Source organism: Thrips palmi, unplaced genomic scaffold, assembly GCF_012932325.1.
Source record: "Thrips palmi isolate BJ-2018 unplaced genomic scaffold, TpBJ-2018v1 HiC_scaffold_7, whole genome shotgun sequence".
Taxonomy (NCBI): domain Eukaryota; kingdom Metazoa; phylum Arthropoda; class Insecta; order Thysanoptera; family Thripidae; genus Thrips; species Thrips palmi.
The window spans coordinates 4,948,582-4,976,520 of record NW_023144634.1 but is presented as its reverse complement, the minus strand read 5'-3'; the positions used below and the strand labels follow the sequence as shown (position 1 = coordinate 4,976,520).

General features: G+C 56.0%; 2 protein-coding genes across 2 annotated transcripts; both read left to right on the top strand.

The window, feature by feature from the left end:
- The first annotated feature begins 2,967 nt into the window (after positions 1-2,967).
- On the top strand, positions 2,968-8,510 carry LOC117652514 (WD and tetratricopeptide repeats protein 1-like). Its single transcript, XM_034397480.1, has 13 exons — positions 2,968-3,357; positions 3,521-3,651; positions 3,741-3,852; positions 3,925-4,112; positions 4,236-4,437; positions 4,510-4,597; positions 4,683-4,898; positions 5,018-5,172; positions 5,249-5,376; positions 5,458-5,538; positions 5,629-5,982; positions 6,074-6,266; positions 6,352-8,510. The coding sequence occupies exons 1-13, from the start codon at positions 3,307-3,309 to the stop codon at positions 6,562-6,564; spliced, it is 2,112 nt and encodes a 703-aa protein (XP_034253371.1). The 5' UTR covers positions 2,968-3,306; the 3' UTR covers positions 6,565-8,510.
- A 538-nt stretch (positions 8,511-9,048) lies between these two features.
- Positions 9,049-27,912, top strand: LOC117652234. Its single transcript, XM_034396976.1, has 7 exons — positions 9,049-9,434; positions 14,526-14,660; positions 16,379-16,473; positions 20,998-21,228; positions 21,814-22,095; positions 22,181-22,651; positions 26,500-27,912. Exons 1-7 carry the CDS (start codon positions 9,398-9,400, stop codon positions 26,956-26,958), a joined length of 1,710 nt encoding a protein of 569 aa, XP_034252867.1. The 5' UTR covers positions 9,049-9,397; the 3' UTR covers positions 26,959-27,912.
- The last annotated feature ends 27 nt before the right edge of the window (positions 27,913-27,939 follow it).

The window sequence follows — 27,939 nt, the reverse complement described above, 5'->3', positions numbered from 1 at the left end:
GCCCGGTACGTACAGGTGTTCGGTCGCTTCATAACCCTTTCTTAAAAATATTGTTATGACCTCGGCACTTTTTGTTGACTCGTCATCGCTTTGTGTCCCGGGGCTTTTTACAGTTTGCCTCCTGGGGCACCGCTTCCCGCGCACATTGTAGCTTCTTACCTGCCGTAATTTTCATATTGTAAATAATTTCCTGAGCACCTTTTTTTTGTTCACCTTCCCCTTAGAGCTGCTTGTCACGGTAGCCGTGGCACATGTAAATCGTGAAGTAAGTTTGTGACTCTCTGATCACGTTTTTCCAAGCTAAGGACTGTGGACGACTTTCGACGCCATCTTCAACGCCGAACCGGAGGCGACGGCCCGACGACCAATGGGAGACGATGACGGATAAAACTTGACCTATGTGTCGCATCCTGGATTGGATTCTGGCTGCGGTTGGTGGTTGGGTAAAACCTTTGCAACTATCTGAACCATTGCGTCTTGTTGAGTGCACCTCATGTGATCCATAAACGGGAATCATCGCACACAGTTTTGTTTGGTTCTCTCCGGTGCTTCGTAGTTTCCCTTCACATTTTTTTTGTCGTCGTAGTTCATTCATGAGCACCGTAGTCTCGGAGAAGCAAACTGACGCTTTCTGATCCAATCAGAACCAGCGCTGATGCCTTTTTTTTTCGACCAATGTCGGTGGGAGGGGAATCGAACCCGCGTCTTGACTTGCGTCCGTGTTGCAGCCCTGGGTGGCTTGTCGCCGTGCCCCGCGGAGGAGCTGCGCTGCCTGGACGGCCGCTGCATCGCCCTGGACATGCTGTGCGACGGCCACGCCGACTGCCAGGACGCCGCCGACGAGGGCCACTGCCCCGTGATACGCGCGAGCGGCGCCCGCGCCGCCAGGAGAGCCCGCCGCGCCGCCAGGGCGCTGTTCCTCGCCTCGGCCGGGGAGTGAGCGCCGCGCGGCCAGGATGGCGAGGATGGCGTCCAGGATGGCGTCCAGGATGGCCTCCAGGATGGCGGCCAGGATGGCGTCCAGGATGGCGGCCAGGATGGCGTCCAGCAGGATGGCGCGGGGGACAGGAACGACGAGGACGTTTCCGACGAGAGTCGCTCCTCCCCCGCCAGCCCTAGCCCGCCCCACCAGTGCGACGGCCTCAGTGATAGAAAGTGTTGTGTGACGGTGCCGGCCTCGGCCCCGGGACCTTGGACCTTCCCTCGCAGGCGACCACCCCGGCGCGGCTCTGCCGGGAAGCGGCGCTGGGGTGCGCGCCGTCCCCACGCCGATCCACATCGGGGCAGTGCCTTGGCAGTGCCTTGCAGTGCCGGCAGTGGGGGCGAGGCGCACTCCAGCGCCCTCCCAGAGGCACCGCCGCCTCGGGTCCAAGCCGGGTCGCAATGCGATGTACCAAAAGTCGTAGTGTGAATGCGTGCGTGTGCGTCAGTGTGTGTATGTGAGAGTGATACTGTGCGCGTGAGCCAACGGAGCAGGCACCGCCCTTGCAGGCCGTTGTTCCCAAATTGATGTTTCAAAACGACGAGAACACAACGAAATGTGGATGTGGACACGCATTCATTTTGCCACCGTGCTGAGGATATTTCTGAGCGAAGAAAAAACTGTTATGTTTGTTGCTTTTTCTGATATTGTTAAGTGTTTCGCGCCTCTCGTTCTTTCTTGAATGACGGTCTTAACAGAGTCTGGTTGTTTATTTTTGTTGGAAAATAACTAACTCAAGTGAGTCCGTACAATTGTTTCTGAGACTGATTTGTTTTTGCCTGTATGCTTCATTATTATTGTACATGTAAGAGCTAGGTAAAATTTGGCTTTGGAACAATCATCTGCTGCGCCTACTTCACTCTTCAGCTTGGATGGTGCGGTCAATTCAATTTCAGAATGTTGTGCATGAATATCAGTGCTCAATGAGAGGACTGATATTTCTTTCCCCACTTCATACTACCACGAATGTGAAGCTACAGATGACTGAGCTTCTGTTTGATAATATGTATGTTTGTGACAATATTTGGTGCTTTTGTTATTGTTTATTTGTTGTTTCTATAATATAAAGTTACAAATGTGATTATTCAACGTTTTGTTTGGTCTCTGGCAGAATCTTCACTTTCAGATACCTCCCGAACTTTCGAAAATTTGTATTTTGAGCTTGTATGTTTGAGGTTTGTTTCGTGTTGGCTCAGCTGACGTAACTGAAACCCTTTCTCTGTCCGAGAATCTACACGCTGGTTATATTGTTGTTGTGAACCCAATCCAAATGCTTTGAAGAGTAGTGCCAAATGTTAAACTTTGTAAATATTGATTATGTAGAGTGTGTGTTATTGTTTTCTACTCTTAGAAAAACTATTAAAACATCCATATCTAAGATTATGTCATCTAGCTTTGTCAATGGAATAAATATATTTTATAATTAGTCGAGGAGCTGTTGATTCAATTCACGTGAAACCCTTTTAGCCTGCCTGGCATTCATCGCGGTCGTCGCACTCACTTGACACCCGCGCGGCCTGGGCGGCCTGGGCGGCCTGCCCCGGCAGGTGGGCATCCCATCCGGCACGTCACCCGTCACCGCGTCACCGCCCGACGTAAGGGTTTCAGCTTTCAGCTGCAGAACACTGTTGTCGATTGACGCACGTATGAGCATTTCTCGTTCTTGAGAAAAGGTCCACAGAAATTTCCCTTTTTTACTGTGAACTTTGTTGTGCCGTCCGAGGTACATAGGTGCGGCTGCGTTCAAAGAGCCCGCAGCACCGTAGCTACAAGGATAGTATGAAAAATTGTACAGTAAGTTTCGTGTGCCCACCGAAGAGGGACTATAGGACTCTAGTGCACCTGAACAGACACAAAAACGCAAAAATTACATTGATTAAAAACAATTAGAGTGCCAAACATAAAAATGAACATATTTTCCTGTTTGACTACGTACTTACACACCATTTTGCTCAGTATTTTTTTGGCATTATGAAACTTGAGAAGTCACTTTCTCTCCCACAGCCAAAACATAGCAGAAGCTGCAGCTGCACTGCTGTTTTTATCATGTCTGCCTGTCACATCAATGCGCGAGTAGTGTTGTTTGTTGTCATGCGTGGTTAACAGGAGTTTGCTCGTGAATTAATTTTGAGCCATCAAATTAGTCGATGAACTGTTGTTTTGTCTTCGGACTGGCGTTGATTGGCCTACTGTTCTTTTCACGTTATCTTACGAATGAGACCTATTTTTAGGTCTACGCGTCGATACATGTTTTCGACGTGAAAGAGGTGCCTTGGTACTGTTTAGTTGCCTGGGAAAATACCCGGTCAATAATTCAATCAAAAATGACTACTGACGGGAGTGTCTTTGATCTCCTGTGGAAGAGAGAAATCGATGTAGGTAATCAGAGGTTATGCATCTGCTATTGTGCTGTGTATGACTTTTGCCTGAAATTATTTCTCAAACTACTACAAGACATCACCATAACAAAACGGCTTTTAAGCCCTCATAGGCTGTCCCATGGGTGCACCATCTTCATGAGATATTTTTCTCTTCCAGGACAACATAGCAAGAAAGGTTCAAAGCCGTTTACATGTCACAGAGGAGTTACTACAACGTCTTGGTCTTGAAAAGGAGCTAGAGGGTCACACTGGCTGTGTAAATTGTTTAGAATGGAATTCAACCGGAGAGTATGTACTTGATTTAAGTTCTTCTTCATCTTTAAAGAATTAAGGCAGTGGCCCAATTTTTTAACCGTATCATGCTCTATGTTTTTCAGGATACTAGCGTCTGCATCAGACGACGTCAGGATTATTATTTGGGATCCTTTTCGTCATAAGTTGCTGGACACAATATCTACCAACCATCATGGGAACATTTTTTCTGTCAAAGTAAATTTTGTCCTTAACAGCCTCATTATGTGTGTTGATATATGTGATAATTTGATTATTATTTGATTACAGTTTATGCCCAAAACCAATGATAGCCTCATGGTTTCGGGAGCAGCTGATTATATGATTAATCTCCATGACATTAAACTCCATGAAACTGTAAGTGTGTGCTCTTGTCACACTAGTCGTGTCAAACGGTTAGCGGTCTGTCCTGACTGTCCACATTTGTATTGGAGTGCTGCAGAGGATGGAACTGTGAGGTATTAAAATATTTTTTATTTTTTTCTAGACCACTAAAATTTAACATGCCCTTTAAAAAGCCTTGTTATGAAATGATAATGGTTTGTTAGTTTTATGTTTTAATTAGACTTATAATATTACAGACAGTTTGATATACGTGCACCACATGTCTGTAGATCAGACAGTCCCAACATTCTTGTGTCCCTCAAGCGCTGCCTGGGCCGTCTTGCAGAAGCCAAATGCCTTTCCGTCAATCCTGTGAGATCAGAGCTTCTGGCTGTTGGAGCAAATGACCCATTTGTTCGTATATATGACCGCCGTATGATACGTCTTACTACAACCCATGTAAGCTAGCTGCAATTTTCCTGTGTTGCTGATTTTTCACGTTGTACTCTATTAATTTTTTATCCGTTTCAGAAAATTGAACAATTGTTACCTGATTCTAATGATTACACACATCAAACTGACTATCTTCCTGAAGGATGTGCTGAATACTTTGTGGCAGGTGAGATTTACTTGGAGCTCGACTGATCAAAAAATGCTAGTGCTTTAAACCTCTCAAATAAATGTGGTCTTCTCCTTCTTTCCAGGTCACCTTAGGACCAGACCATCACTCCAAAATGGGAAACTCAAAAGTTACACTTCTACTTATGTGACTTTTGGTGCCAATGGGCGAGATCTACTTGTTAATCTTGGTGGAGAACAGATTTATCTGTTTGACATTTATGGCAGGAGAATAGTACAGCATTTTAATTTCAGGGCCTCACCATATTATATAGAAGACGCTGGATCCTCTAACAAAGGGGGTAAATGATTTCTGTCATGTTTTGTAAAGCTTTACTCTAAGAAACTGCTCGGTCTTATCAGCAACTATTTACATTTACTTCTTTATCAAACTAAATGATAAGTTTCTGCTCTGTTTCAGAGTGCACTAGCCCAGGCACACTTCCATCATGCATATATAAGAACATACCCCCAATTACCAGCCGTTGGATCCGTGCAATGCTTGAGGATGCCAATGCTGACCCCATTACTTCACGTCCAACTTTACCTCCTCGAGTAGAAACTCTGCGGCTGGAAGTGAGTTGTCATATTATTCCACTGCTAATGAAACGAGCTCTCCTTTTGCCACTTCTGTAAATTTTTCAATGTTTAGGCAAATGATGCATTTGTGGCCCTAGACTACTCGGCTGCTGTGCGTCTTTACAACATAGCCATAAACTTGTGTAAAGAAAGCGCTGTCCTGTATGGAAATAGAGCTGCAGCTCTTATGAAGAGAGATTGGTCAGTATTAACCGAGTATTTTTCAAGTTACTGTATTTCCATCATTTATATGAAAGTTATATGTATTAATTTCTATTGCAGGGATGGAGATATTTATGCTGCTCTGAGAGATTGTCAAAAAACATTGGAACTTGAATCAAATCACTACAAAGCCCACTTTAGGTAGATAATTCTTCTTTTAGTTCCATGTTTTTCTTTCTTTCCTTTTTAATGTCATATTTAGTTTAATTTTAATGTTTTCTGTTTTTAAAGGATGATACGATGTCTACATGAACTGCAATGGACCACTGTGGCATCAGATTGTTTAAAAGTTTTCAAGAACAAGTACCCATCACATGCTCAGAGTAATGCTTGCCGAGCTTTGGAAAAAGATATTGAAACAGCAAGGGTAAATAAAGAAAAAGAAGCTGAGGAGATGTCAAAAACTGATAAAGAGGAAGTGCAGCATCATGCTGCTAATCGCTGGGACTTTAATCTGACTTTGTACCGACCTTCGTTCTCACCTCAAGAAGAACAATGGCAACAGAGAGCATTTGACTATGAAAAACGATACTGTGGACATTGTAACACTACTACTGATATTAAAGAAGCAAACTTTTTTGGGGAGTGAGTACTCAAATGACTACATACTTTGCAAGACTTTTATTTTTCTGTATTTTTAAAACAAAATAGTGATGTATGAATGTTTTCTTTTCAGGGAAGGACAGTTCATTGTTGCAGGATCTGATGATGGATATATGTATTTTTGGGATCGTAATACCACCAACAATTTGCGCATATTAAGGGGAGATGGCTCAATCGTAAACTGCTTGCAGCCCCATCCAACATATTGTCTTCTTGCAAGCTCGGGCATTGACCCAGTTGTGCGACTTTGGAGCCCACTTCCCGAGGTACTGTGCAATACACTCAAGTTAAAGGCTTATAATGCCTTAGTGTTTTTTTGTTTTTTTTTTAACGTGATTTTTTTTTTTTTAGGATGGGAGAAAAGATGACAGAGAGGTAAGCAACAAGGATGTTGCTGCCAGTGCCAACCAGAGACGAATGAGACGAATGAATCCATTTGATGTGTTTGATGTCATGATGAATATGGGATATAACCCTGAAGGTGCTAATTCTGATGCAAGTGATGATGATGAAGATTTCATGAATAGAGTAGGGGCTCCAAATTGTGCTTGTCGACCGAGTTAACATTCCTTTTGTTTTTTATTTTAAGCATTAAGGTGAATACTGTGCCTCTGGGATTTTAGTAATTGGGTTTAAGTTGATTGGACCAAATTCCTCTACCAAAAATAACAGCAGTCTATCTCATTTTGCTTTCTTAGTATCATGATTTTTGGGATACAGGAGATGATCCTTTAGTCGTCTTCTTTCACAAGAACCCAGAATGCAGAACATCTCAAACTCTGTTTCACTCCTTCAATTGTAAGATCTCATCAGTGGGCATTGTTATGTTCCCTGGGAGGTTGACAGTTAGGATGACACACAAATGAATCACAAATGGGACAGGTATCTAATCCAGCTTTTAAAATTATTTTGCATTGTTTGTATTGATCTGTAAGTGCCTTTGTCATAGTTCTGATAGCAACAGTAAGTTAAAACACAATGCCATCATCCTTGTCCCTCAAATTTACTTGGGCTTCCAGCATAATTTTTCTAGTATGAAAAAAGATGGTGTTTGTGACATTTTTTTTGTTTTTTGTTTTTAATGAATGAATTATTTTGGTATGTGTTAGGAACTGTGTTGTGTACTGGCTTCATATCTTCTCAAGATTGTCACAGTGAGGGAGTACAGTAAGTTTATTCCCGTTTTAGTCTGGGGGAAAAAAATTATGGGCCAATTGACTTCAGGGAGCTTATATATTTGTATTATTACTTGTAGTCTTTACAACATAAGGCTTATGAAGTTGTAATACCTGTATCTATTCTGAGTGCCATAACTTATATCAATCCTACATGCTTTTTGAAAAAGTCAAACAACTGTTCTGTAAAAATGCTTAAGCAGAACAGCTATGAGATCTGCTGTGTATAGACTGAATTAAGATTTAAATTATGGAAGTGGAAGGTTGCACTGCTTTGTTTGGTATACTGGTATACTACCTCTGCAAATTGAGTGTTGTAAATAAGTAGTGTTTTGTTGGTTGTTAGATTGAAGTGTGCCTCAGATGTCGTCTGACGGAAATGCGGGCTCTAGCTTGTTTTTCTTCTCTCTGTGTTGTTGTAACTTTATTACAGTCCTCTTATGTTTTTCAACATAACCCACCTTTTCTTCTTGCACATTTTGATGATAGAAAGCATGGTTTCACTTTGAATTTCTTAGAATGTAGTTGTATCCATACATTTTAGTGGCAACCTTTCTAATATTTGACTGATTTGAGTTAAAGCTATGTGGTGACTAACTAAAAATTTGCTCTAGTGAGTTAAAATTTCATTTGTTTCTAGTTTGAAGTTTGTCTATCTCATCGATTATGTCTATCCTTTATTGTTTGTGGTAAGGATGACAGAATAGGTGGTTTAGCAACTCCAATGACTGAGCTAGTTTTCTAGTTTGTGGGTTTATGTGATTCCCTTCAGCTTGTTGTGCTTCTTGGAAGCAACAGTGGAGCTTGGGATACCTTGTGATATGATATTTGTACCATTAGTTGTATGTAGTTTCAAAATTTTAATGTTTACTTGTGTATATTTATTTAATGAAAAGAAGTTGTTTTCTTTGAAAATGTAAAAGGTTATATCACTTACAAATCATATTGTAAAATTGTTGTTGTATTCAATGAAATTATTATAATGATGCTTGTCAAAGCATTAGGTTGTTGATCGTATCAATTGATAAACTCATCCTTAAACGGTTTCTTTATGGTTTTCAGCTGAAAACCATAATTTTAATGTATTTGATTTGATTACTGTTGCTGTAAATACTTGAGTGCTAGCTGTCCCAAAATATTTTTGTTGAGTTTAGAAGGGGGCTGTGTTCTCGCAACATATGCGGTTTAGAAGCGGGGAAAGTCCTCGCCTCGCATTGCTGGAATCACGTCAGATTGCTAAGTAGCGCTTGTTATTGTTAGATAGCCTCGGGCTGCACTTTTGTTACGGGCGCACTGTGACTGATATATTCAATAAACGGCAGAAACCGCACCGTCTTTTTTTTTTGCATCCTCTGAATGCTGTCCTTCTATCATTTTCCGTCGCTATCCTTGATCTGAACGACTCGGGGACAGTGACGGTGGGTTGCCTGTTGCCTACTCCGTAGGCGCGCGGTGACCTAAACGCTGGAGTGCGCCCAGAGCGCCGCCTCCCGCAGCCTTCATCTTTTTTTTTTCTTTTTTTTTTCTCGGTGAGCAAACGGGCGCATCATTGCGCGTTATACATCCGGCTGCGGGGCCTCGGCCACCACGCCGGGCAAAAAAAGTAAAACACGAAGAAAGAGGGGGCAGTTCGGGCGGCGGCCCACGGCGGCCGGCCAGCAGGATAGCCAGCTCACTCCGGGCCAGGCTGGCCGCTGCTGCCCGCTGCCCGCCACCCCCTCTCCCTGGCCGACACTCCGGCCTCCGGTAAGGTCCTTCCCCCTCCGCTACTCGTCCACCTTTCTCCCGCCGGCAGCCACATGTCTCCCCCTCCCCCTCCCCGCCCCGGCGCTGCCCTCCCGGGCAGGCTCATGGCTCCAGTCCCCGTCTGCCTGCCGCTGCTGCAGGTGCGAGTGCACCTGTGCGCCACCGACTCCAACGAGACGATCCGCGTCGAGACGAAGCCCGCGCGCCGAGTCCTGCTGCAAGAACCGGCGCCCGATTTCTGAGTGCGCGTTGGTGCGTGCGTGTGTCAGTGAGTGAGTGAACAAGTGCTACACTTGTGCAGCCAGCGTGTCGCCAGTGCGTTTCCGTCGCCGTGAAAATGTGCAGTGCTCCTTCGAGACAAGTTTAGTGTGTGCGTGCATCCACTTGGCTGGTCCACTTGCACGTGGCCTGGTGCAGTGCGCCGCGACGGTGGCGGACCAAGGATTTTAAACCTAAACGGATACCACTCATTCAGGATGAAGACCGCCGTCTTCGTGGCCACAGCCGTGCTAGGTGAGTCCAATCTGTCTGCGATCTCATGCTCCTCCTCCTTCTTCTGCTCGGACCGCAACCGCCCGGCCTCCCGATTCAACCTTCATCCTTTTGGCCGCCCTTGCGCGAGAAAGACGGAGACAGAGCGATGACGGCGGACCGGGGCCGGTGTCGCACAGTGGGCCAGAAGGCCGGTGGCGGCGGCCGAAACTCTAGACGCGTTTTGAGCTCCAGAGTCGCTAAACAGGACTCGAACCGAACGTGTGACCCCGCCAATAGATTCCTCGTTCGGAGAGCAATCCATTGGTGGGGTCACACGTTCGATTCGAGTCCTCCTTGTCGACTCTGGAACTCAAAACGCGTCTAGGGTTTTGGCCGCCCCCACCGGTCTTCTGGCCCACTGTGTGTCGCGCGTCCAGCCAGGCTCCGGGCCGGGCGGCCAAGGGGCTGGCTGGGGCTGGCAAGCTGGCAAGCCCGCGGAGAGTAAAATATGATTGATGATAAGCCTGGCCAAGGGCCCAGGGCCGGGCCGGGCCGGGCCTGGCCGACGGCGGCTGGGATGCGGCCGAACCAACCTGCCTGCCCACTCCGTTAGGCCCGCGTACTTCCCTCGCGCAAGGTCACGCCCCGCGTATGTGTTCGTGTGTGTGTGTATGTGTGTTCGTTTTTTTGGCTTGTACGTGTGAATGTGTGTGTGTGCGTGCGTGTGTGTGTGTGTGTGTGTGCGTGTGTGTGTGTGTGTGTGTACGTGTGCAAACCGTAACCAGGGGTCACACACTCACACACGCACCTCGCGCGCAGACGAGCACATGGCATCACGCCTCTTAACCGCATGCCACACCACTGACCCACTCCGAGTCGTTTCGCTTGATCCCTCCTTGGCTGTCCGCTCAACTCCCAACTGCCATCGCTTGGGTCGCGGCCCGGCGCGGCCCGGCGCGGCGGCTTACGGCCCGGCATGGCGTGCTGCAGACTGATTCCGACCGCGGCTCTGTCTCTCTCGCACCTACACCGGACTGCGGGACTCCCCATGCGTGTGAGAAGGACAGGGCGATCGGCAGGATGCGAGTGATGGTGTGTCGCTGTATGGATGCTGGCCGGCGAAGGCGGGGCGGGGCGGGGCGGGGCTCGCGTCCCAGCGAGTGGGAAAGTGTGTCCCATTAACACCCGAGGTGATGCGGCGCGCGGCTGGGCCGCGGCAGGGCGAGACACAGGACGCAGAACAAGGGCCGACGCCGCCTTGACGGCGCGCCCCGGAAGACTTCCACTTCCAGAACGCCATTCCGGAGGCCCCGCCCCGCCCCGCCCCGCCTCACCCAAATGAGTTAATCAAGTGACGCGCCGCGCGTAGCAGCGCCGTGTTTACGTCTGCCACGTGTTCTGCGCGGGAAAGCGCCACCCCACCTCGCCTCGCCTCGCCTCGGCCGAAATACAAATACAAATACGCGAGGAAGGCGCGGCGCCAAGCCGGGCGCGGCAGGCCGAATCCGAACGGTGCCTTCGTCGCTGTCTCTCTCGCACCTCACCCGAACGCCGCACGAGCGCGAGAGAGACAGAGCGACGAAGGCGCCGTTCGGAATCGCGCTGCAGAGAAAACGGGTCGCTGCTCGGGTCGCTGCGCCTCGCCGAGGCGCCAGTATTTATTGGGCACTTCCGCGCCACTGCTAGGCCTGCTAGGCCCTACCCGGGGGCAGGGGCCTTACCGCCGCGGCTGACCCGACCCCATTCTGCGTGCTGCGTTCGGCGCTCGGATGAGCCGCGGGTTCGAATCCCCGGCGGGTCCGTTATTTCTCACGGCACGCGCCGAGCAGCCAAGCCAAGCTGAGCAGCGCACAGTGGGCCAGAAAGCGGCGCAGGCGGCCAAAATTCGAGACGCGTTTTGACCTCCAGAGTCACTAAATGGGGCTCAAACCGAGCGTGTGACCCCACCAATGGATTCCTCGTTCGGAGAGCAGTCCATTGGTGGGGCCCCACTGTACGCCGCGCGCGCCGTCTACCGCACTGCAGCTTGACGGCCTGCTCGAGCTCGAGCCGCGGGCCGCGGGGCGTGCATTGCAAACGCCGCGGCAAGGCGGCGCGCCCCGTTCTCCGCGGTCCACACCGCCTCGGCCGATCCACTCCACTCGGCTCACACGGTCAGCAGACTCGTGCCGAGAGTCGTCTTCATCACTCTGTCTCTCTCGCACCTATACGGGGCGCCCCATGAGGGCGAGAGAGACGGAGCGACGAAAACGACTCTCAGTGTGCAGCCCTTCATTATCGGCTCATGCATCCGAAATGGACATCGGCCTGGAACAGCGATGCGCCGTCAGCATCGCCATCGCCAGCGCGGCCATGAAAACCGTTTCGCATATTCTTCGCCCCGCTCGCCAGATGCGCGCAGCGGCGAAGCGCGCGGGGCGCAGCACCGCGGAGCCAAGCAGAGCCGAGCGGAGCAGAGCAGAGCGCCAGGTCGGCAAAATTGAAGCCTTGCTCTCCGCGGGGTGGGGCGGGGCGGGCGGGGCGGGGCGGGGCGGCCAGGTGTACCAGCGAGCCGCGCGGGCAATCCTAGCCACCGAGAAAAAGGAATGTGTAATTGCTGCCACCCGTACGGCCGCGCGGCGCCGCACGGTCACGCTCTGATTAGGCTGCCTTAAATTTATTCTGGCGGACGAGACGACCGCTGTGGAAGGTGAGGCACTGAACTCGTCACTTTCCGCCGTATTTTCTTGCATCCATTCATGTTTTTTTTGCCGTGTAGCAATTTTTCCGCGCCCTCGCGCTAATCGCGTCGAAACAGGTGATTTCCGCACCGCGTCGCGGCGGCCTGGGCCTGGAGGCGGCAGTGGCGGCGCGGCGCTCCGAGGGGACAGTGAAAGTGCTGCGGGGAGGGGAGGGGAGGGGAGGGGCAGGGACACCAAGGTCACTCTGCCTCGTCCGCCTCGTCACCTCCGGGACTGGGTCGGTCGGTCGGGCGGTATCGGCGGCCTGGGCTCCGCCGGCTTCGCTTTGTCGCTGGCTCCCGGCTGCGCGGCTGCGGCGCGGCCTTCCTCCCCAACTAAACCGGTTGGCGAACAACGAACGACGAACAACGACCCGCCACGCGGAATCCCGCCTGACGCATGCCACTGGATCCCTGCAGGGACTTTCCCCGGGTCCCGGGTTCAAATACCGCACCCGCGATCTTCCTCCTGTTCGCACATCGCGCAATTTATTGATAGAAAAATATTTTTTGCTTTGTTTTTGACGCGGCGCTGGTGGGAATCGAACCCGCGGCCTTTTTCCGCGCCGCGTTGTCGCGCTTTCCCCGCCGAATCGTTCCCACGAACGAGGGCGGCCGCGACGCACTCGGATATGCGCGATTATGATTGGACTGCAGTCGAACCGCTTAAGGCGCGGTCCGTGCCACAGCCATAAGGCACCACGAAGGCAGTGTGTCTGGTTCATGCAGGTTCATGGCGCTTCGCTGTTCGTCTTCGCGCCCCGCGGCAAAAGTGTGGGATCGGGCGCCGCGCCTTCTCCTTGGAAACTCGACCAGGGAACGGCGCCGAAACAGTGAAACACGTTCGGAGATGAGCTTCAGTGTCTTGGTTTTCCATTGTGTGTACGCAACGCAGGTGTGTGTGGGCGGGGAGGGCGAGCAGCAGCAGCTTGGCCGATGTACAGGTTAGAAGGGCGTTGCCTGCAAGGCTCCAGGCGTGAGGTGCTGCGGTGCAGCATCGTCCCTCGTGGCCCTCGGCCGGCCGCGGCCAGTGCGGTCCCGGTGAACCACTCCGAAGAGCCGTTTCGTCGCTCTGTCTCTGTCGCACTCCTACGGGCGCCGCAAGAGTGTGACAGAGACAGAATGAATCTTCTTCGAAATGGCTAGCTAGCCGACGAGTCCCGACCGAAGTCAAGCCAATTAATAAAGTCAGCCGAACGGTCGCCCACGCACGCACACACGCACTCTGCACTTTCCTGCACAGTGACCATCGATTTTCCGCGTCGCCTCGCTGCGCTGCACGCCGCTACACTGGTTACGAAAGTTAGAAAACGGCGAGTCGCATCACCCGCTTACAGCACTGCGTTGCACTGCGGTGCACTGCGTGTTCAGCGCGCCGCCATCGGCATCGCGATCGCCATCGAGGAGCGGCCGAAGCCGATACGCCGTTATCACGGCGTCGACGGCGTGCTCGCGGCCGGCAGGCCCGGCACACAGTGGGCCAGAAGACCGGTGGAGGCGGACAAAACTCTAGACTCGTTTTGAGCTCCTCAGTCGCTACCGAACGTGTGACCCCACCAATGGATTCCTCGTTCGGAGAGCAATCCATTGGTGGGTCACACGCTCGGTTCGAGACCCATTTAGCGACTCTGGAGCTCAAAACGCGTCTAGAGTTTTGTCCGCCTCCACCGGTCTTCTGGCCCACTGTGCGGCAGGCCGGAACGTGCGTTGCTCTCGGACGTCTCGGACACACCGCTCGGCTTGGCGGCCGTTGGCGGCTTGACCGCTCGGCGGGGTGCCGTGCGTCCGAGTGGCCGAGTGGGTGGTGCGCGCGGGTGGAGGCTTTGGAGGAGAAACCGGACCGCCACCACATCACGCCCATCACGCCACGCTGTGGCTGCACTGCGCTCGCCTTGCTTGCATTGCTTGCATCGCTTGCATTGCTTGCAACGCGCGCCATGTCCGGTCACTGACCCACTCCCCGGCTGTGCACACACACTGCATCACTGCATCTGCTGCTGCATTTTCTCCCGGGGTTTCCTTGTCTGCGTCCCTTGGCTGCCGTTCTGGGGAGCGCCTGGGAGGTAGGCCGGTCTGTTACGCACCCGAGTGTGGCGGGCCTGCCTACCCCGCCGTCGTAAGGCGCTCCGAGCGCTTCATAGATTTTTTTTGAAGTAGCGTTATTTTTCCTTGGCGCGTGCCGCGGAGCCGAGCACACTAGAGCGAGACCTTGTGGCTTGAGCTACCGGAGGACTTATCCACCGTTCGAATCTAGCCAGGGCCTCCTTCTTTTTTTCTTCGGTAATCGTTACGGGTTCCCTGTTTTTTATGCACTTCCCTTCCTCTGCCGTCCCAAACCCAGTGTGTGTGTGTGTGTGTGTTTGTGTGTGTGCGCGCGCGCGTCGTGCTGCAGCTCCCGTTTTGTGTTGCAGTGCTCGCGTGCGAATACGCCTGCGCAACGTGCGTCTTCAACTCGGAGTTCGGATTCACCATCGACTGCGCCTTCAAGAAGTCCGGCCTGTTCCGAGTGAGGAACCTCGGCGGAGTCAAAGGCTTCGCGTCCTTGGGTGAGTAGTTTTTTTTTTTAATTTATCTTTGTTGTTTTTGTTGTTGCTGCTGCTGCTGCTGTTGTTGTCGTCGTCGTCTCGGCGGAGTGGCAGGCAGTCGGTCACCAGGCCACACATGCAGGCGTCGGCACACTGAAAGTACTGGAGTGGAGGTACTCATTCAGGCACGCGTTGGCCAATGGCTCACGCCGCAGGGGGTTGGGTAGGGGGAGGGGGGAAGGGGGAGGGGAAGGGGGAAGAGAAGGTTGAAAAAATTGACCCGAGAAAAGGGGGTTAATGCCAATAGGTCTTCTCAGCCACAATGCAACGTTGCCCTTACACTGACGTCGCGCTATGAATGACTGTGCGTGCGTGTGTGTGAATGTCGGCGCGTCTGTGTGTGAGTGCGGTGAGTGCGTGCGGTGTAATGCTGGAGGCTGCGGTACTGGGCAGACTGACGCCTGTCTGCGCGGGGATGATGGAGGGAACCAGCAAAACGGCCGATGCGGGGTGAGAAGAGAAGTGAGACATAATGAAAATAAAAACCTCATTGAAATTATGCGCGCGGTGACGGTGGCGTTTGCCGCACGCATTGTGTAGTGAGTCTGACTGTTCCGAAAACGAATTGAAAGCCGTGGGCGGTTCTCTGTTCTCACTGTGCGTGTCGCGGTGCGTGTCGCGGTGCGTGGTCGACCGGCCGCGTCGACGTATGGACGCCGACACGCCTGGCAGAGTGGAAACAGAAAAAAATGAAAAAAGGAACGACCTTTGACTGATTCCTGCCGTGGACGTGCATGCAGGGGACCGCCAATCGCAGTCCAACGAAGGCGCGGCCGTTCCCCGCCCACCAGTGGCGTAGTGCCCCAGTGCCGCGCGCTACTGTTAATCCCCTGCCAGTGGCGTGGTGCCCCCGTGGTCCGATCGGCCCGCCGCGTGTTAATCCCCTGCCAGTGGCGGCGCCGGTGGCAATGGCCAATGGCCCGGCTTTCTCCAAGGCTCTTAGTCGGCGCGACGCCTTGCCCAGCCTTGCCTGCCCCCTACTTGCCACCGCGACGTCACAGCACGGCCGTTTACCGCTCCGGCACGGTCATCACTCCTCTTTTCCTTTTTTTCGTTTTCTTACAGTAATTACTCCTTTTTTAAGAAACCGGCTACTTCTATTACCGTTTTACTATCCAGGTCGGTTGCATCGGCCGTGATGCAATTATGCAACCCGACTGCGTCTCTGTAAGTATAGAGAGCTCCTAATGAATCAAAGGACATTTTCGCTGTAAACGTCTGGCGAAGAAATTTTCCATACTCCGAAGAACATGGCGCGAGCATAAAACAAACACGGTTATTCTCCGTGTAGTCTTTGTTTTGGGTGAAAGCCGAATAGAATTCGAATTGTGAAGACGCGACGGCTTGCGCTGATTTTCTGACTTTTACAGTGTATGGGTCTGCTCATCCGTGACAGGTGAAACGTTTTCTGAGACGCGCTTCCGGATTCCACGCGTATTCAACTTTCATTCATTCCAGCTCTGTTTTGTTTTGTTTTCTTTCTTTTTTTGATTAAGACTTAATCGCCTTAATGTTGTGACAGGCAAGACACGCGGTCCCGCTGTCGCCGTGGGACCGCTGCAGCCGGGAGCGAGACACACGACACCAGAACAATGTTTCTTTCCTTTCCCGCCATTATATTCCGCGCGTATTTTCGTTTCACGATGACGAATTGCGACTTTTTTTTGCTCGTGTTCCAGGCTTCAGCGTGGGCGACGAGCTGGGATTCAAAGAGTCTCTCTCCAACGTGGAGAACAACCGCAGACGGTCCGTGGGTCGGACGGATGCCCTTCTGGTAAGAATTTCGTAAAAAAAATGTTTGCACACACACACACACACACACACGCACACACAGAGTCTATAAACAAGTGTACACATGAGCACTGGTTGTTGTGTGTCGAGCTTGCTCATGCCCAAGGAGGCCCGGCCTTAGGCCTGGCGGTGGCAGGGTTGACGTCCTTGCCGCCTGGATCCGCACCTGGCCGAGGCAGCGAGGCACTCATCTCCGCCTGGGAGGCACAGGCTGACCCCAATCAATTCAAGGGCCTGCCTGCAGCTTGTTCTCGCGGCTTTGGCCGAAAGTCCTCGGGTCGCCCACACGCTAAAACCGCCCTGTCGTCCTTGGCCCGCTGGGGTCCGCCGATGAGCTGGAAAGAGTTGTCGTCGCTCCGTCTCTCTCGCACTCGTGGGCCGTCCCGTGCGGGCGCGATAGAGACAGAGCGACGAAGCGCCGCGTGGATTCGCTTTCCTCTCTCGACTGCGAAATTTTCTTTGGACCATTACTGTGTCAAGATCCACTTGCCAGTCCATGGGCCATTTTTTTAACGTCCTTGTCAATTTTCTGATGCGAAGGTATTTTTTGTGGCGTTTAGATGAGACGCTCCACGGGGTCAACTACATGCAGATAGAGATCTGAATCATTTGCGAGATTATTATTGATTGGGAAAGCGAATCCTTGGGGGGATGGCGCACGACGCAGGATTCCCTGGATGAGTAATCCTGGAGGCCCCGCTTCGCCTTGCTTGGCCCCACCGTTTCGGAATGCGTCGAGATGATCGCGGCTGTAGCAAGCTATGTAGCGATGTCGCCGCCGACGGGCCGCGTGGCGTAGAGTCCTGTGCCGCGGGTCCGCTGGACTCAGAGAAAGCAAAGACTCGGACGCGACTGGACGCGACGCGAGGCGGTCACTCCCGTTACTCTGTCAAAATTAACGAAGCCGTGGAAGTGCATATTTTGGCCGCAGGGGGTCGGCCTCGCCCGGGGCAGCTAGAGGCAGTGCGGGGCTGCGTCCAGGAACCGGCCGCCGGATTAAGGGCGACGTGCCGTACGCTAGTTGGAGGCCTGCAGGGCTGCGGACTGCGAGACCTGCAGCTGCTTGTTGATCGGAATGAGATACTCTCGAGCCGGCGTGAGTCAGTGTGTGTGTAAACGGGGGGGGGGATCCCCTCCACTGTAATTAGGCTCCCCGTGAGCTGAACCAGTGAAAGTGCTTGCCGCCGCGGTGGTGTAGCCGCCGATGGCACCCACACAAAGCAGGTGCACTTGTCGCTGTTTTTCCACTTTGTTTTTCTTGTTGCGATTGTGTTACGGTCTGGCTCGGCGCCGGACGCGCCCGACGTGCATATAAAGACATTAGGGTTGTGGTCACGTGGGCAACGTGGGCCTGGCCGGGCTGGCCTGGCCGGGCACGCGATGCTCGTCCCTGACGCCGCCCCGCCGCCTCCTGTCTGTCTGGATGCACCCCTTGCATAACCACGCGGCTCCCCCGCCGCCTTGCCCGCCGCCGCTGCAGTGGTGCCACTACACCCGACGTGATCTTCGCACTTTCGCCGGATCATGACCCTATAGTCATGTCGGCAGTTGGCAGGCATGCGGGCTGTGCTGTGCCGGGCCGCGCGGTGGAGGGGGCGCTCCTGGCCGAAACCTGCATGGTCCACATCCGCTGGCGTCCGCCGCGTCGGCCGGTGAAAGGGCGCTCGCGTCGCTGAATAAGGGCTTTCCTGCCGCATGGCCGCATGGCCGCATGCCGCACACACTGCTGCCAACCGGCCTGGCGCCGATTTTCGGGACCCCGCGTTGCCAACACAACAACAACAACAACATCAACCGCTGCGGTGCAGCGGCGAAGACATTTTCGTCACAATCCGGTAATATCGATTTCGACAAAAAGTGTCACTCCCCTCCCTGCGCCGGGCCGGGCCTTGCGGTGCGTCGCGCCAGGCGGCGGGGGGACTGGGACTGCAACGCCGCGACGCACCACTTCCGCTACTCATTGTTGCGGTCGGAGCCTCATCTCTCTCCCGCCAAATTCTTCATCCCGAATGTTTGGCGCCGCGGCCCATCAGCAGCGCAGCAGCGCGCCTCCACTGCGTGCCACTACAGCGGTTCGACTCCAAGTCTCGAACGGAGAAACGAAGAGCGCGAGCCGCGAAGCGTGTGAAGCGTGAAGCCTTGGCCGGCCATCGATACCCGTTGTTTGAAGCGGTAATGGGCCGCCGCCGCCGGGAGTCGAACCACCGACCCCCGGGCCGCCAGTCGAACGCCAGTCACGTACGGAGCGCTAATTGGTGGCGAGGGAGGTCCGCGCCAGCGCAGCGCAGCCATTCCGCGGAGTGCCTCCTCGCTCCGTCTCTCTCGCACCCCGACGGCACGCCCGCCACGCCGGCCACGCCCCGCGAGTGCGAGAGAGACGGAGCGACGTGTTCGGAACGCTGACGCACTGCCGTGTCCGTCGCGTATTAGTATTATTACACGGCGGCTGAAGGTGAGTGCACGGCGCAGCCTCCCAAACCAGCCCGTCCTGCTCCTCTCTCTCTCCCTCTCTCTCCTTCTCACTCTCACTCCCTCTTCCGTCCGGCTGCCGGTGGTCAAGTTGGCGACACTGACCCGGTTGTTGGTTTTGAATAGGCGCCGCGTTGGTGCAGAGCAACCTGTTGCAGCCCGAGTCCCTCTGTCTCTCTCTCTCTCTGTCTCTCTCACATCCTTGCGGGACGCCCCAGAGTGCGAGAGAGACAGGGCGACGAACCACTGTTTGGAACCATTCTGCATCACGGCGGGGCCTCCATCGTCGCTGGGTTGTAACACAGACAGACTCATCTGCCAGGCCCGGCCAGGCCGTGGACTTCCCTCATGTAGTTTTTTTTTTTCTCCCATCAGATTCTTTTCAGCTCCGAAGCAACCCGCATAACTCACAGCTGGTCTCCATCTCCAGCAGCCTCACCCTGGAGCTGGTGTAACGGTGTCTTTGACCAGACGGCGGGAGGGGGAGGGGGGACATCAATTTGGTCACGTAGGACACTCGCAGGGACCCACGTGGGGAAACGCAGTGGCACCACGCACGTGGCTGCAGATTTAAATGACACTCTCTGGGCTGGCTCGCTGGCTGGCTGGCTGGCTGGCCGACTGGCTAGCTGGCTGGGCTTGGGCTTGGGCTGGCCTTGTTCTGGCTGTAAATACGCGGTGCGTCGTGTTGATAGAGTAGGCTTTGGCCGCTTTGGCCGCTTTGGCTGGGTTTCCCTGCAGCCTGGCGTGTAGCAACCAGGCAGCAACACCAGCCCGCTGCAGGCGCTGGAGGCGCGGTGCTGCTGCTGGCACTAGTTGGACTGGCGCGGCGCGCGGCACCGGGTCGCAGCCGAGCCTTTAGTCGGCCTCCTTTCCACCGACACAGGCCACGATGAGTTTCACACGAAGGGCGCCAGGAAAGCTAGTTAACGCGTGTACCCTCGGGCGAGGGGAGGGGCCTTGATGAAACCGAGACAAATGTTCCCGCTGCACCGGTATTCGAACCCCCGAACCCCACTTCTCGACTGGCATAGCGGACATCCCGCTGGGAGCCCACCGGCTGCACCGGGGTCGCTGTTTTGATCGCATCCCATAGCGCCGTGTTGGCGGCGGGAGAGGCCGGGAGCCTGCCCTTTGGGAGTGAGGAGTGGGAATCTCAGCCTGCCGTCTGATTCCGAGCACTGCTTTCGTCGCTCTGTCTCTCTCGCACTCATGGGGCGGTCCGTAGGGGTGCAAGAGAGACAGAGCGACGAAAATCACTCTCGGAATCAGTCTGCTGTGGGCGGTAAGCACCGTGATTTTCCTTTTCCCCGGGGACGCGATGCCGCGCGATGCGTGATGTGAGAAAGGGAAAGAGATTGAAGGAAGCGCCGAGTTGTGACGTAAGACGCGACGTGACGCGCGACGACGACACTGTGACGACGGCGTGTGACGACGGGGCTCTTCCTTGTGCAAAGAGTGCGGGGAGGCGGCGGTGCCTCCCGAACGGTCCGGCACGAACGGCTGCTTGCTGCTTCGCTTCGAAGACGACCCGACAAATCAGAGACCACCGAGGCCGTATGCCGATTAAAAAACCCTTCCAGCAGTGCGACTGCGCGTGTGTGTGGCGCCGGGCCGGCGGGGAAAGCGGGTTCGGGGTTTCGGGTTTGGGGCGCGTCCCGGCGGCTAGCAGCGCGGGCCCGGGTCGTTTTATGTTAGTTCCCTCCGTCGGCACGTCGTTATTGGCACTCCGAACACCTTCCTGGCCGGGCGGCCCGAACGGACCGAACCTGTCTGGGCGTCGCGGCGTCGCGGCCGACACCGCCAGCCTTCAATGGGACTCGCGGACCGGCCGACTTTGGCCACCGGACAAACGGCAGTTGCACTATTCGCCAGGTTCGCCGGGCGCTCGGTCAAGGAGCCCCGGAAGCGGACCGGTTCGCGGTGGAGGAGACAACGGGAATGCCTCGGTCAGGGCCGCGGGGGTGAACGAACAAGATCAAACCAATCGCTGTCCAATGAACCAACATGTGTGAACGCGCTCCGCTCTCTGTTGCAGGCCAAGAAGGATGACGCGGTGACGAGGCTGCTGCCCGCGCAGCCCAACGCGGTGGCGCGGCAGGCGCTGGACGTGCTCAAGCAGTCGCGGCTGCAGGAGCAGCAGCAGCAGCAGCAGCAGAGGGTAGCGCAGGCCCGTTACCTGCAGCAGGCCGTGCCCCCGTTCAGGCCGATCCCCGGCGCGGAAGGCGGCGCGCCGCTGGTGGGCGTGGCGGTCATGGCCGGGCCGCAGGTCAGTATGAGAAACCGCGCCGCGCAGTGGGCCAGAAGACCGGTGGAGGCGGACAAAACTCTAGACGCGTTTTGAGCTCCAGAGTCGCTAAATGGGACTCGAACCGAACGTGTGACCCCACCGAATGAATTCCTCGTTCGGAGATGGTGTCACACATTCGCTTCGAGTACCATTTAGCGACTCTGGAGCTCAAAACGCGTCTAGAGTTTTGGCCGCCTCCACCGGTCTTCTGGCCCACCGTGCGGCTCCAGTCAAGTCAGTCAAGCACGTCAGGCATGATTCATGCGACCGGCGGCGCGGTCTCGAGCCGCGGCCGCATTACTTTTCATGGCAACCCGCGAGCAGGGCGGTGCTGTGCGGTGCTGTGCCACTGTACGCCAGCCGAGCCCGTTCGTCGGCCTGGCAGGGATGCATCCGGGACTGCTCGAGTGTTGATGCCGTTCTAGTGTTGATGGTGCTCCAGTGTTGATGGTGCTCTAGTGTCGATGCTGCTCTGTCCGGACGAGCTTGGCGTTGCTGCAGCGATTCGGCGTAATGCAGCTCGTTCTTCCGCAGGGCGTGCAGGGCGTGCAGGGCGTGCCGCAGATGTACGCGGCGCCGGCGGGGCCGGGCGGGCTGGGCTACTCCAACCTGGCCGCGGCGTCGCGCTGGAACACGACGCGGCCGCTGCGCCTGGCCGCCGTGCCCGCCGTGCCGCCCTTCCAGGTGCTGCCGTCCTCCATCTCCAGGGTGGCCACCGTGGGCCCCCAGGTCGGCGCCATGCCGCCGGCCCTGCCCTCCGTGTCCGGCGCCACCGTCATGGCGGTCCCCGTGCGCGCGCCCACCGCCTTCAAGAACGCCTTGCAGGTGGCGACCTCCAACTTCCAGGTACTTGTCGTACTTGAGCTGCGGGAACGCGAGGCGGTAAGCCGACCCGAAGTTACAATTTCAGTCACTTTGTTTTTCCCACTAGATGCCGGCCCCGGCCGCCGCCGCCGCGCCCACGTCGCTGCGCACGCTGCCGCTGCTCATGGGGCACTCCGTGGCCGCGCTGTCCAAGGCGTCCAACATCAGCGAGGAGGCCATCCTGGCCGCGCTTCAGGCCCGGCAGCAGCAGATCCTGGAGCAGCAGCAGCACGCCCTCAGCACCGTCGGCGTGCTTCCCACCACCCCCGCGACGACCACCACGACCACGACCACCACGACGACCACCACCACCACGCCGCCGCCACCTCCGCCAAAGCCGGCCAACGTGCTGCAGAAGTACCCGCTGGCGGAGGCCGCCAAAGTGATGAACGCCCCGAAGGAGTACTACCCCGTCGGCTACGACAAGAACTTCGACGACAACTTCGTGTCGCGAGTGGAGCTGCCGGAGACGTCCTTCCACTGCGGCGACCAGAAGCACTTCCCCGGGCTGTACGCCGACGAGGACCTCGGCTGCATGGTAAGTGGAGGCGGGCACACGTCGAGGAAAAGGCTGCCGGCCGGAAAGTGGTCCCCTGGCCTTCCCCCGACTCGCCCCGACGCGTGGCGCGACCCGTCTTTCTTGATTTGCCGCCCAATCCGCGATTCGCCAAAATGGCCGCGGAGAGTGCGTCGTGTGTTCGGGTCCCGTTGTTTCCCGCCGGCCCGGTCGCCTTCCTTCCCACGGCCGATTGGTCGCCGCGACCGCGAGGACCTGGAGGCTGTCTCTCTCGCACTCGTGCGGCGTCGCGTGCGGGTGCGAGAGGGACAGGTCGACGCCGCCAGGATGAAGTCACTCTCCTTTTCCGCGGGCAGGACGCTAATCCTGCCGCACCGCGACACCCGCGACACCCGCGGCGGGAATCGGGTCGCCGTGACGCGCTCCACGGCACGCGCGCAAATAATAACACTCGCCCCTCCCTTTCCTTTTCTTTTCCCTTTTCGCGAAAAGAAACACAAGAACAAACTGCACACGAGGACGCCGCCTTGGCGCTCGACGTGCTCGACCTGCTCGACACACAATGGCACTGTAGGTAAACGGCGTCCCCACGACAGCCTTCAGTGGTCCACCGGCTGGGCCTCGCCGCGAACCACGCAACCGGCCCCCGCCGTCCAGCCGCGAAGCGCGAAGCCAAGCCAGGGCATCGGGGGGCTCCTGCGGACTGATTCCGAGCGTCGTCTTCGTCGCTCTCGTCGGGTGCCCCGTATTGGTGCGAGAGAGACAGGGCGACGAAAACGACTCTCGGAATCAGTCTCCAGATGGACATGTGAAAATCCAAGCTGCACTGCGCAGAAGCTGAAACGGCGCGACCACTTTCACGGATGTGCGGCGTGAGGGGAGGGGAGGGGGAAGTCTCTGTCGCACTCGTGGGGCGTCCCGAAGGGGCGCGAGAGGGACAGAGCGATGACACGATGGTTCGGAATTGCTTTGGCTGCACGCGGCACGCGTGGGAGGGGCTCCCGTCCAACTATGACCCCCCAGACTCGGCCCTGCCGCGGTGCCAAGGTAGAGGGCAGGGTCTCGCCCAGGAATAAGAAACGAAAGTGACACCTGCTTCTAAAAGAAACGAAGAGAGCTGGGAAGGGCGCATCGCTAGTGGGGATTTGAACCCGCGACCGTCCGTGACTCTTGTTTTCCCATTGATCCTTCTGGTTTTTGCTCGGCGGCGCGGCAATGCTCTGGGGCACTGCGTGGCGCGGCAGGGCGCGGCAGGGCGCGGCGCGGCCGGGCCACCTTGGGCTGCACGCCGTGTTGTGCAACGTGCAAAGCCGGACCGACGGCAGGGGAAGGAGGGGAAGGAAGGAGAGGAGCAGGGGAGCGGATCACGGCATGGACCGGGGAGCGGAGGCAGGGGGCGGGGCGGAGCGCGGAGCTGCACACATCGTAACCTTGACTTTCGGCGGCGGCAGTGATCGACGCGCGCAACACGCTGGAGCTGGTCTAGGCGTCTAGGCTTGCGTGGAACCGGCCTAGAGGCCCAGAGCTAGTGAAGCGTGGCCTAGAGGTGACCCAGAGGCCTAGGGCCGGACCCTCCGGTCCAGTCAGCTGGTTTACAGCCGGCTCTACAAGGTGTGAGCCTGTCCGCATCCGTGATCCGTGTCACAGTCATCGCGGACTGATCCGAACACCGATTGGTCGTTGTCTCTCCCACACTCATGGGGCGTTCCGCTGGGAAGCATTCTTATGACTCAGCCCCTTGCCGGCCTGCAGTCTTCACGGGGGGGTGGTCGGGGTGGAGGAAGAGGTGCAGTGCCACAAAGGCAAAGCGGCCCCGAAAAACACAAACTGGCCACGGCCTCGCCACTGCAGAATGATTCCGGGAGTCGTTTTCGTCGCTCCGTCTCTCTCGCACTCGGCGCGTCTCGTATAGGTGCGAGAGAGGCAGCGGCGAAAACGACTCTCGAAATCAGTCTACTGGAATAGTGTTGATTAGCTTGCCGCCGCTGACAGGGGACTGGGGGGGTCTCGAGGGGCGCCGGGCCGGCCAGCCGCACCGCACGGCACGAGCGGCGAATGCATGCATGCCGTCGATGGCGTCGCAGCCTCCGTCCGAGGCCGCGGCGTCCAGCGCCCAGTGCAGCGCCGCGGTCGTGCCGGCTCGGCTCATCTAACGGCGCGGCGCCGAATTCAGCGTGATTTAGGTGCGACCATGAACGGCGCTGCGCCGCTGCGCTCCGCGCTGGGCGACTCATTTGAATAGGCGCGCCGTGCGCCGTGCCATCTGCATCTCTTTTTATTGGCGGCCCTGCTCCTTCTTTCCTCCTTCCACTTCCACCGCCCGCTCCGTCGCTCTGTCGCTCTGCCGCCGTGTCCTCGGGGCTTTATTTTCACCACGCGTTGCTCCGTCCGCTCCGCGCGGCGCGCTCATTCCGAACAGTGCGTCGCCGATCGCCCTGTCCCTCTCACGTCCTTAGCGCACGGAGAGGGACAGAGCGACGAAAGCGCTGTTGTGCATCGGCTTGTGCCCCGCGCTGCTACGCCAATAACGCCGTCCGCCCCGCCGTGCTCCGTGCGCGGCACGGCGTGGCACGGCACGGCACGGCACGGCACGGCCGCGGCGCAGTGAAAGTGGACGCAGCTCACCGACACGTTTGCTTTGCCCGCTTTGCCGGCCGGCCGGCCGGACGATAGGGGCGTGTCTGGCGCGCACGCCCGCGTCGGCAGTCGGCACGCCCGCGCACCGCACACCGCGCTCAGGACGCTCTGGACAGTCTCGGGGAATGAGGGGAACTCTTTTGCCTGGGGGGGGGGGGGGACAGAAAGGACAGGACGGGGAAAATCGCGAGTTGCCTTTCCTAATAGCCAGAATGTCTCTAATTTTTCCTTCATCGCGCGGGGACGTGTCGAATGGGTGGCCTGCCTCCGCGGCGCCACTCTTCAGAAAGCTTCGCCTTGAGCTGCATGATAACGCCTGCGGGTAGGCAACCCACGCGGCAGAGCGCCGCTTGCACTCTTGCAGCGGCTCGCTCCCGCCCGGGATTCCGACGCGTCGACGCCTCCATTCGGGGGAGACCAGCTTGGAGGGGCGGACGGCCAGGACGACGGGGTCCTGGAACTCATTCGCGGCAGGCAGCGAATTTTCCCGCTGTTGCGCGTTCGTGCCCGGGCACGATGAGGCCACCTGGACTTTGTGTGAGTCCCACACTCACACACTGGAGGGCCGCGATGGCGTTGCTCAGGTGGGACCGGGTGGGACAATAAGGCGCAATTAGGCTGGCCCCTGACCCGGCTGCCAGTCCTGCCATTGAACATCGCACCTCCGCAGCCCCAGGGGCCGCAGGGGCCGCAGGGGCCAGGGCAGGCCGGAAAGGCCATGGGCGCCGCCTGCCGGGCTGGGCCCCAGCTGCAGAACTGCTGGGCTGGGCTGGAGATCGATTCCGGACGGTTGTTTCGTCGCTCTTTCTCGCTCGCACCTACGGGCAAGCCTACGGGACGCCCCATGACAGAGAGAGACAGAGCCTTGTGCCCCGCGATGTGACACGGCCATAAAAAGGCCGCGAGCCCTCTTTGCATCACAGCGACATGTGTGCGACGCAGCAGTCGCAGGTCGCAGCCCGTGGCTGCCCCTGGCACCCTTGGTATTTCTATTCTATCCCCGTTGCACCACTTGACCCCACTCTTCGCGCATCACCCGTTTTTATCCGCCAGAGCCATCGCCACTGATTTGCATAACGGCGCGCAGAGTCATTCCCCCCTCCCTGTTGGTTTACTCCTCTTCTGCCGTCTGAGTGAAAACGGCGCCATTCTGGAACTCAAAATGGCACGAGTATCGTCGGGTGGAAAACCACGTGATGAAACTAACGTCGCCCCCGTACTTCCTCTTGCAGGTGTTCCACGTGTGCGCGCTCACGGACGAGGGCCTCATCATGAAGAGCTTCCTGTGCCCCGAGTCGACGCTGTTCGACCAGACGGTGCTCAAGTGCAACTGGTGGTTCTACGTGGACTGCAAGGCGTCGCGGCGCCTGTACGACTCCAACATCCCCGTGTCCAAGAGCTACCAGCTCATGAAGGCGCTGGCCTTCTTCTCGTCGTACAAGAAGCAGCAGGAGGAGGAGCAAGGGCAGCAGGGCGAGGAGGTGACGCGCGGCCGCGCTCTGCAGCCACGAGCCCCGCCAGCCGCGCCAGCCAACAGGACAGCCTCGGCATCGTCGACGACCACGTCGACCAGAAGACGGACGACGTCGGTGCCCACCACCCCGAGGACCACGACGACCACGACGGAGAGCAGTACGAGCTCGGTCGAGGAAGACCTGGGCAGCGGCGAAGGCAGCGGCGACGCCAGATAGAGGCGGGGTGACCGATCGGGACCGCCGCCTGGCTGCGCCCGGCCCTGGCCTGGCCCCACCGCACGCGGCGCGGCGCGCACGCCCCCACCGACCTCCCCCGGCTGTCTGCAGCTTCGGCAGCTCCAGAGCGTGACGTGACGCTGAGCGTCCAGAAGGCCCTCAAGCTGAAGCTGCGCGACACTCCGCGGGGCGCGCCGCGAAAAGGAAACAGCCTCGTCTGACAGCGAGTCTTCGCAATCGACTTCCGTCCACCGGTGAGACCGACTTGCGAAGTTCGGGTCGTCCCTTACACATGAATTGACGGTTTGTGCGGTGTGCTGAACGGAACTCTCTAGGCCGGTTTCCTTTTATTGGGTTTGCGGGCGCGGGCGAGGGCCCCGTCCGGTCTCGCCGGCGCCAAACTACTTAGTCAAACAGTGCTGCTTCCCCACTGCCACTGCCCCGTGGGAAAAGGACCGGACGGGATGCAATTCATTTCGATTTAATTTATCATCAAGTAGGAGCATTGTTGTTACAGCCCTGTGCCAATGAAAAGGCGCTACGGCGCGTCAGTTCTCTCTCTCTTTCCTACCATTTCAGAAAGTTTAGTGCGCTAAATTTGATACGTTAAATTAAGTTTGCCACGGGAGAAGCTAGGGAGAGATTTCATTAACTGATTTAAAGTCTATTTATTTCTAGGGACCAGGAAACACACAATTGCCTGTGGTAGGTTCCTGAGTTGCATAAAAAGCTGGAAGAAGGAACAGGAACAAACCCTGTGATTAGATGAAGTCGGGAGACATTTTGGAAATTATAATAATTTAGTTTGATGTGTGTGATATTTCTACCACTCTATTTTCTTATTTGCTCATAAATGTCTCTTTTTGTATAGCTTAGTGTGAGATACTATTAACTTATGAGGTATTTAATTAAGGAATTGATAAAGAAGAAATAAAGAGATTATCCAGATTCTTCTTTTTTTTTAGTTTTTAATAATGACTC

What these genes read in the sequence shown, in the direction of transcription:
- LOC117652514 (XM_034397480.1), top strand. Translation starts at nt 3,307, where the DNA reads ATGACTACTGACGGGAGTGTCTTTGATCTCCTGTGGAAGAGAGAAATC. An exon ending in GAATGGAATTCAACCGGAGA is followed by an intron (nt 3,652 to 3,740) that starts GTATGTACTTGA and finishes TATGTTTTTCAG; the next exon opens with GATACTAGCGTCTGCATCAG. An exon ending in GCAGAGGATGGAACTGTGAG is followed by an intron (nt 4,113 to 4,235) that starts GTATTAAAATAT and finishes ATAATATTACAG; the next exon opens with ACAGTTTGATATACGTGCAC.
- LOC117652234 (XM_034396976.1), top strand. Translation starts at nt 9,398, where the DNA reads ATGAAGACCGCCGTCTTCGTGGCCACAGCCGTGCTAG. An exon ending in CAAAGGCTTCGCGTCCTTGG is followed by an intron (nt 14,661 to 16,378) that starts GTGAGTAGTTTT and finishes CTCGTGTTCCAG; the next exon opens with GCTTCAGCGTGGGCGACGAG. An exon ending in TGGCGACCTCCAACTTCCAG is followed by an intron (nt 22,096 to 22,180) that starts GTACTTGTCGTA and finishes TTTTCCCACTAG; the next exon opens with ATGCCGGCCCCGGCCGCCGC.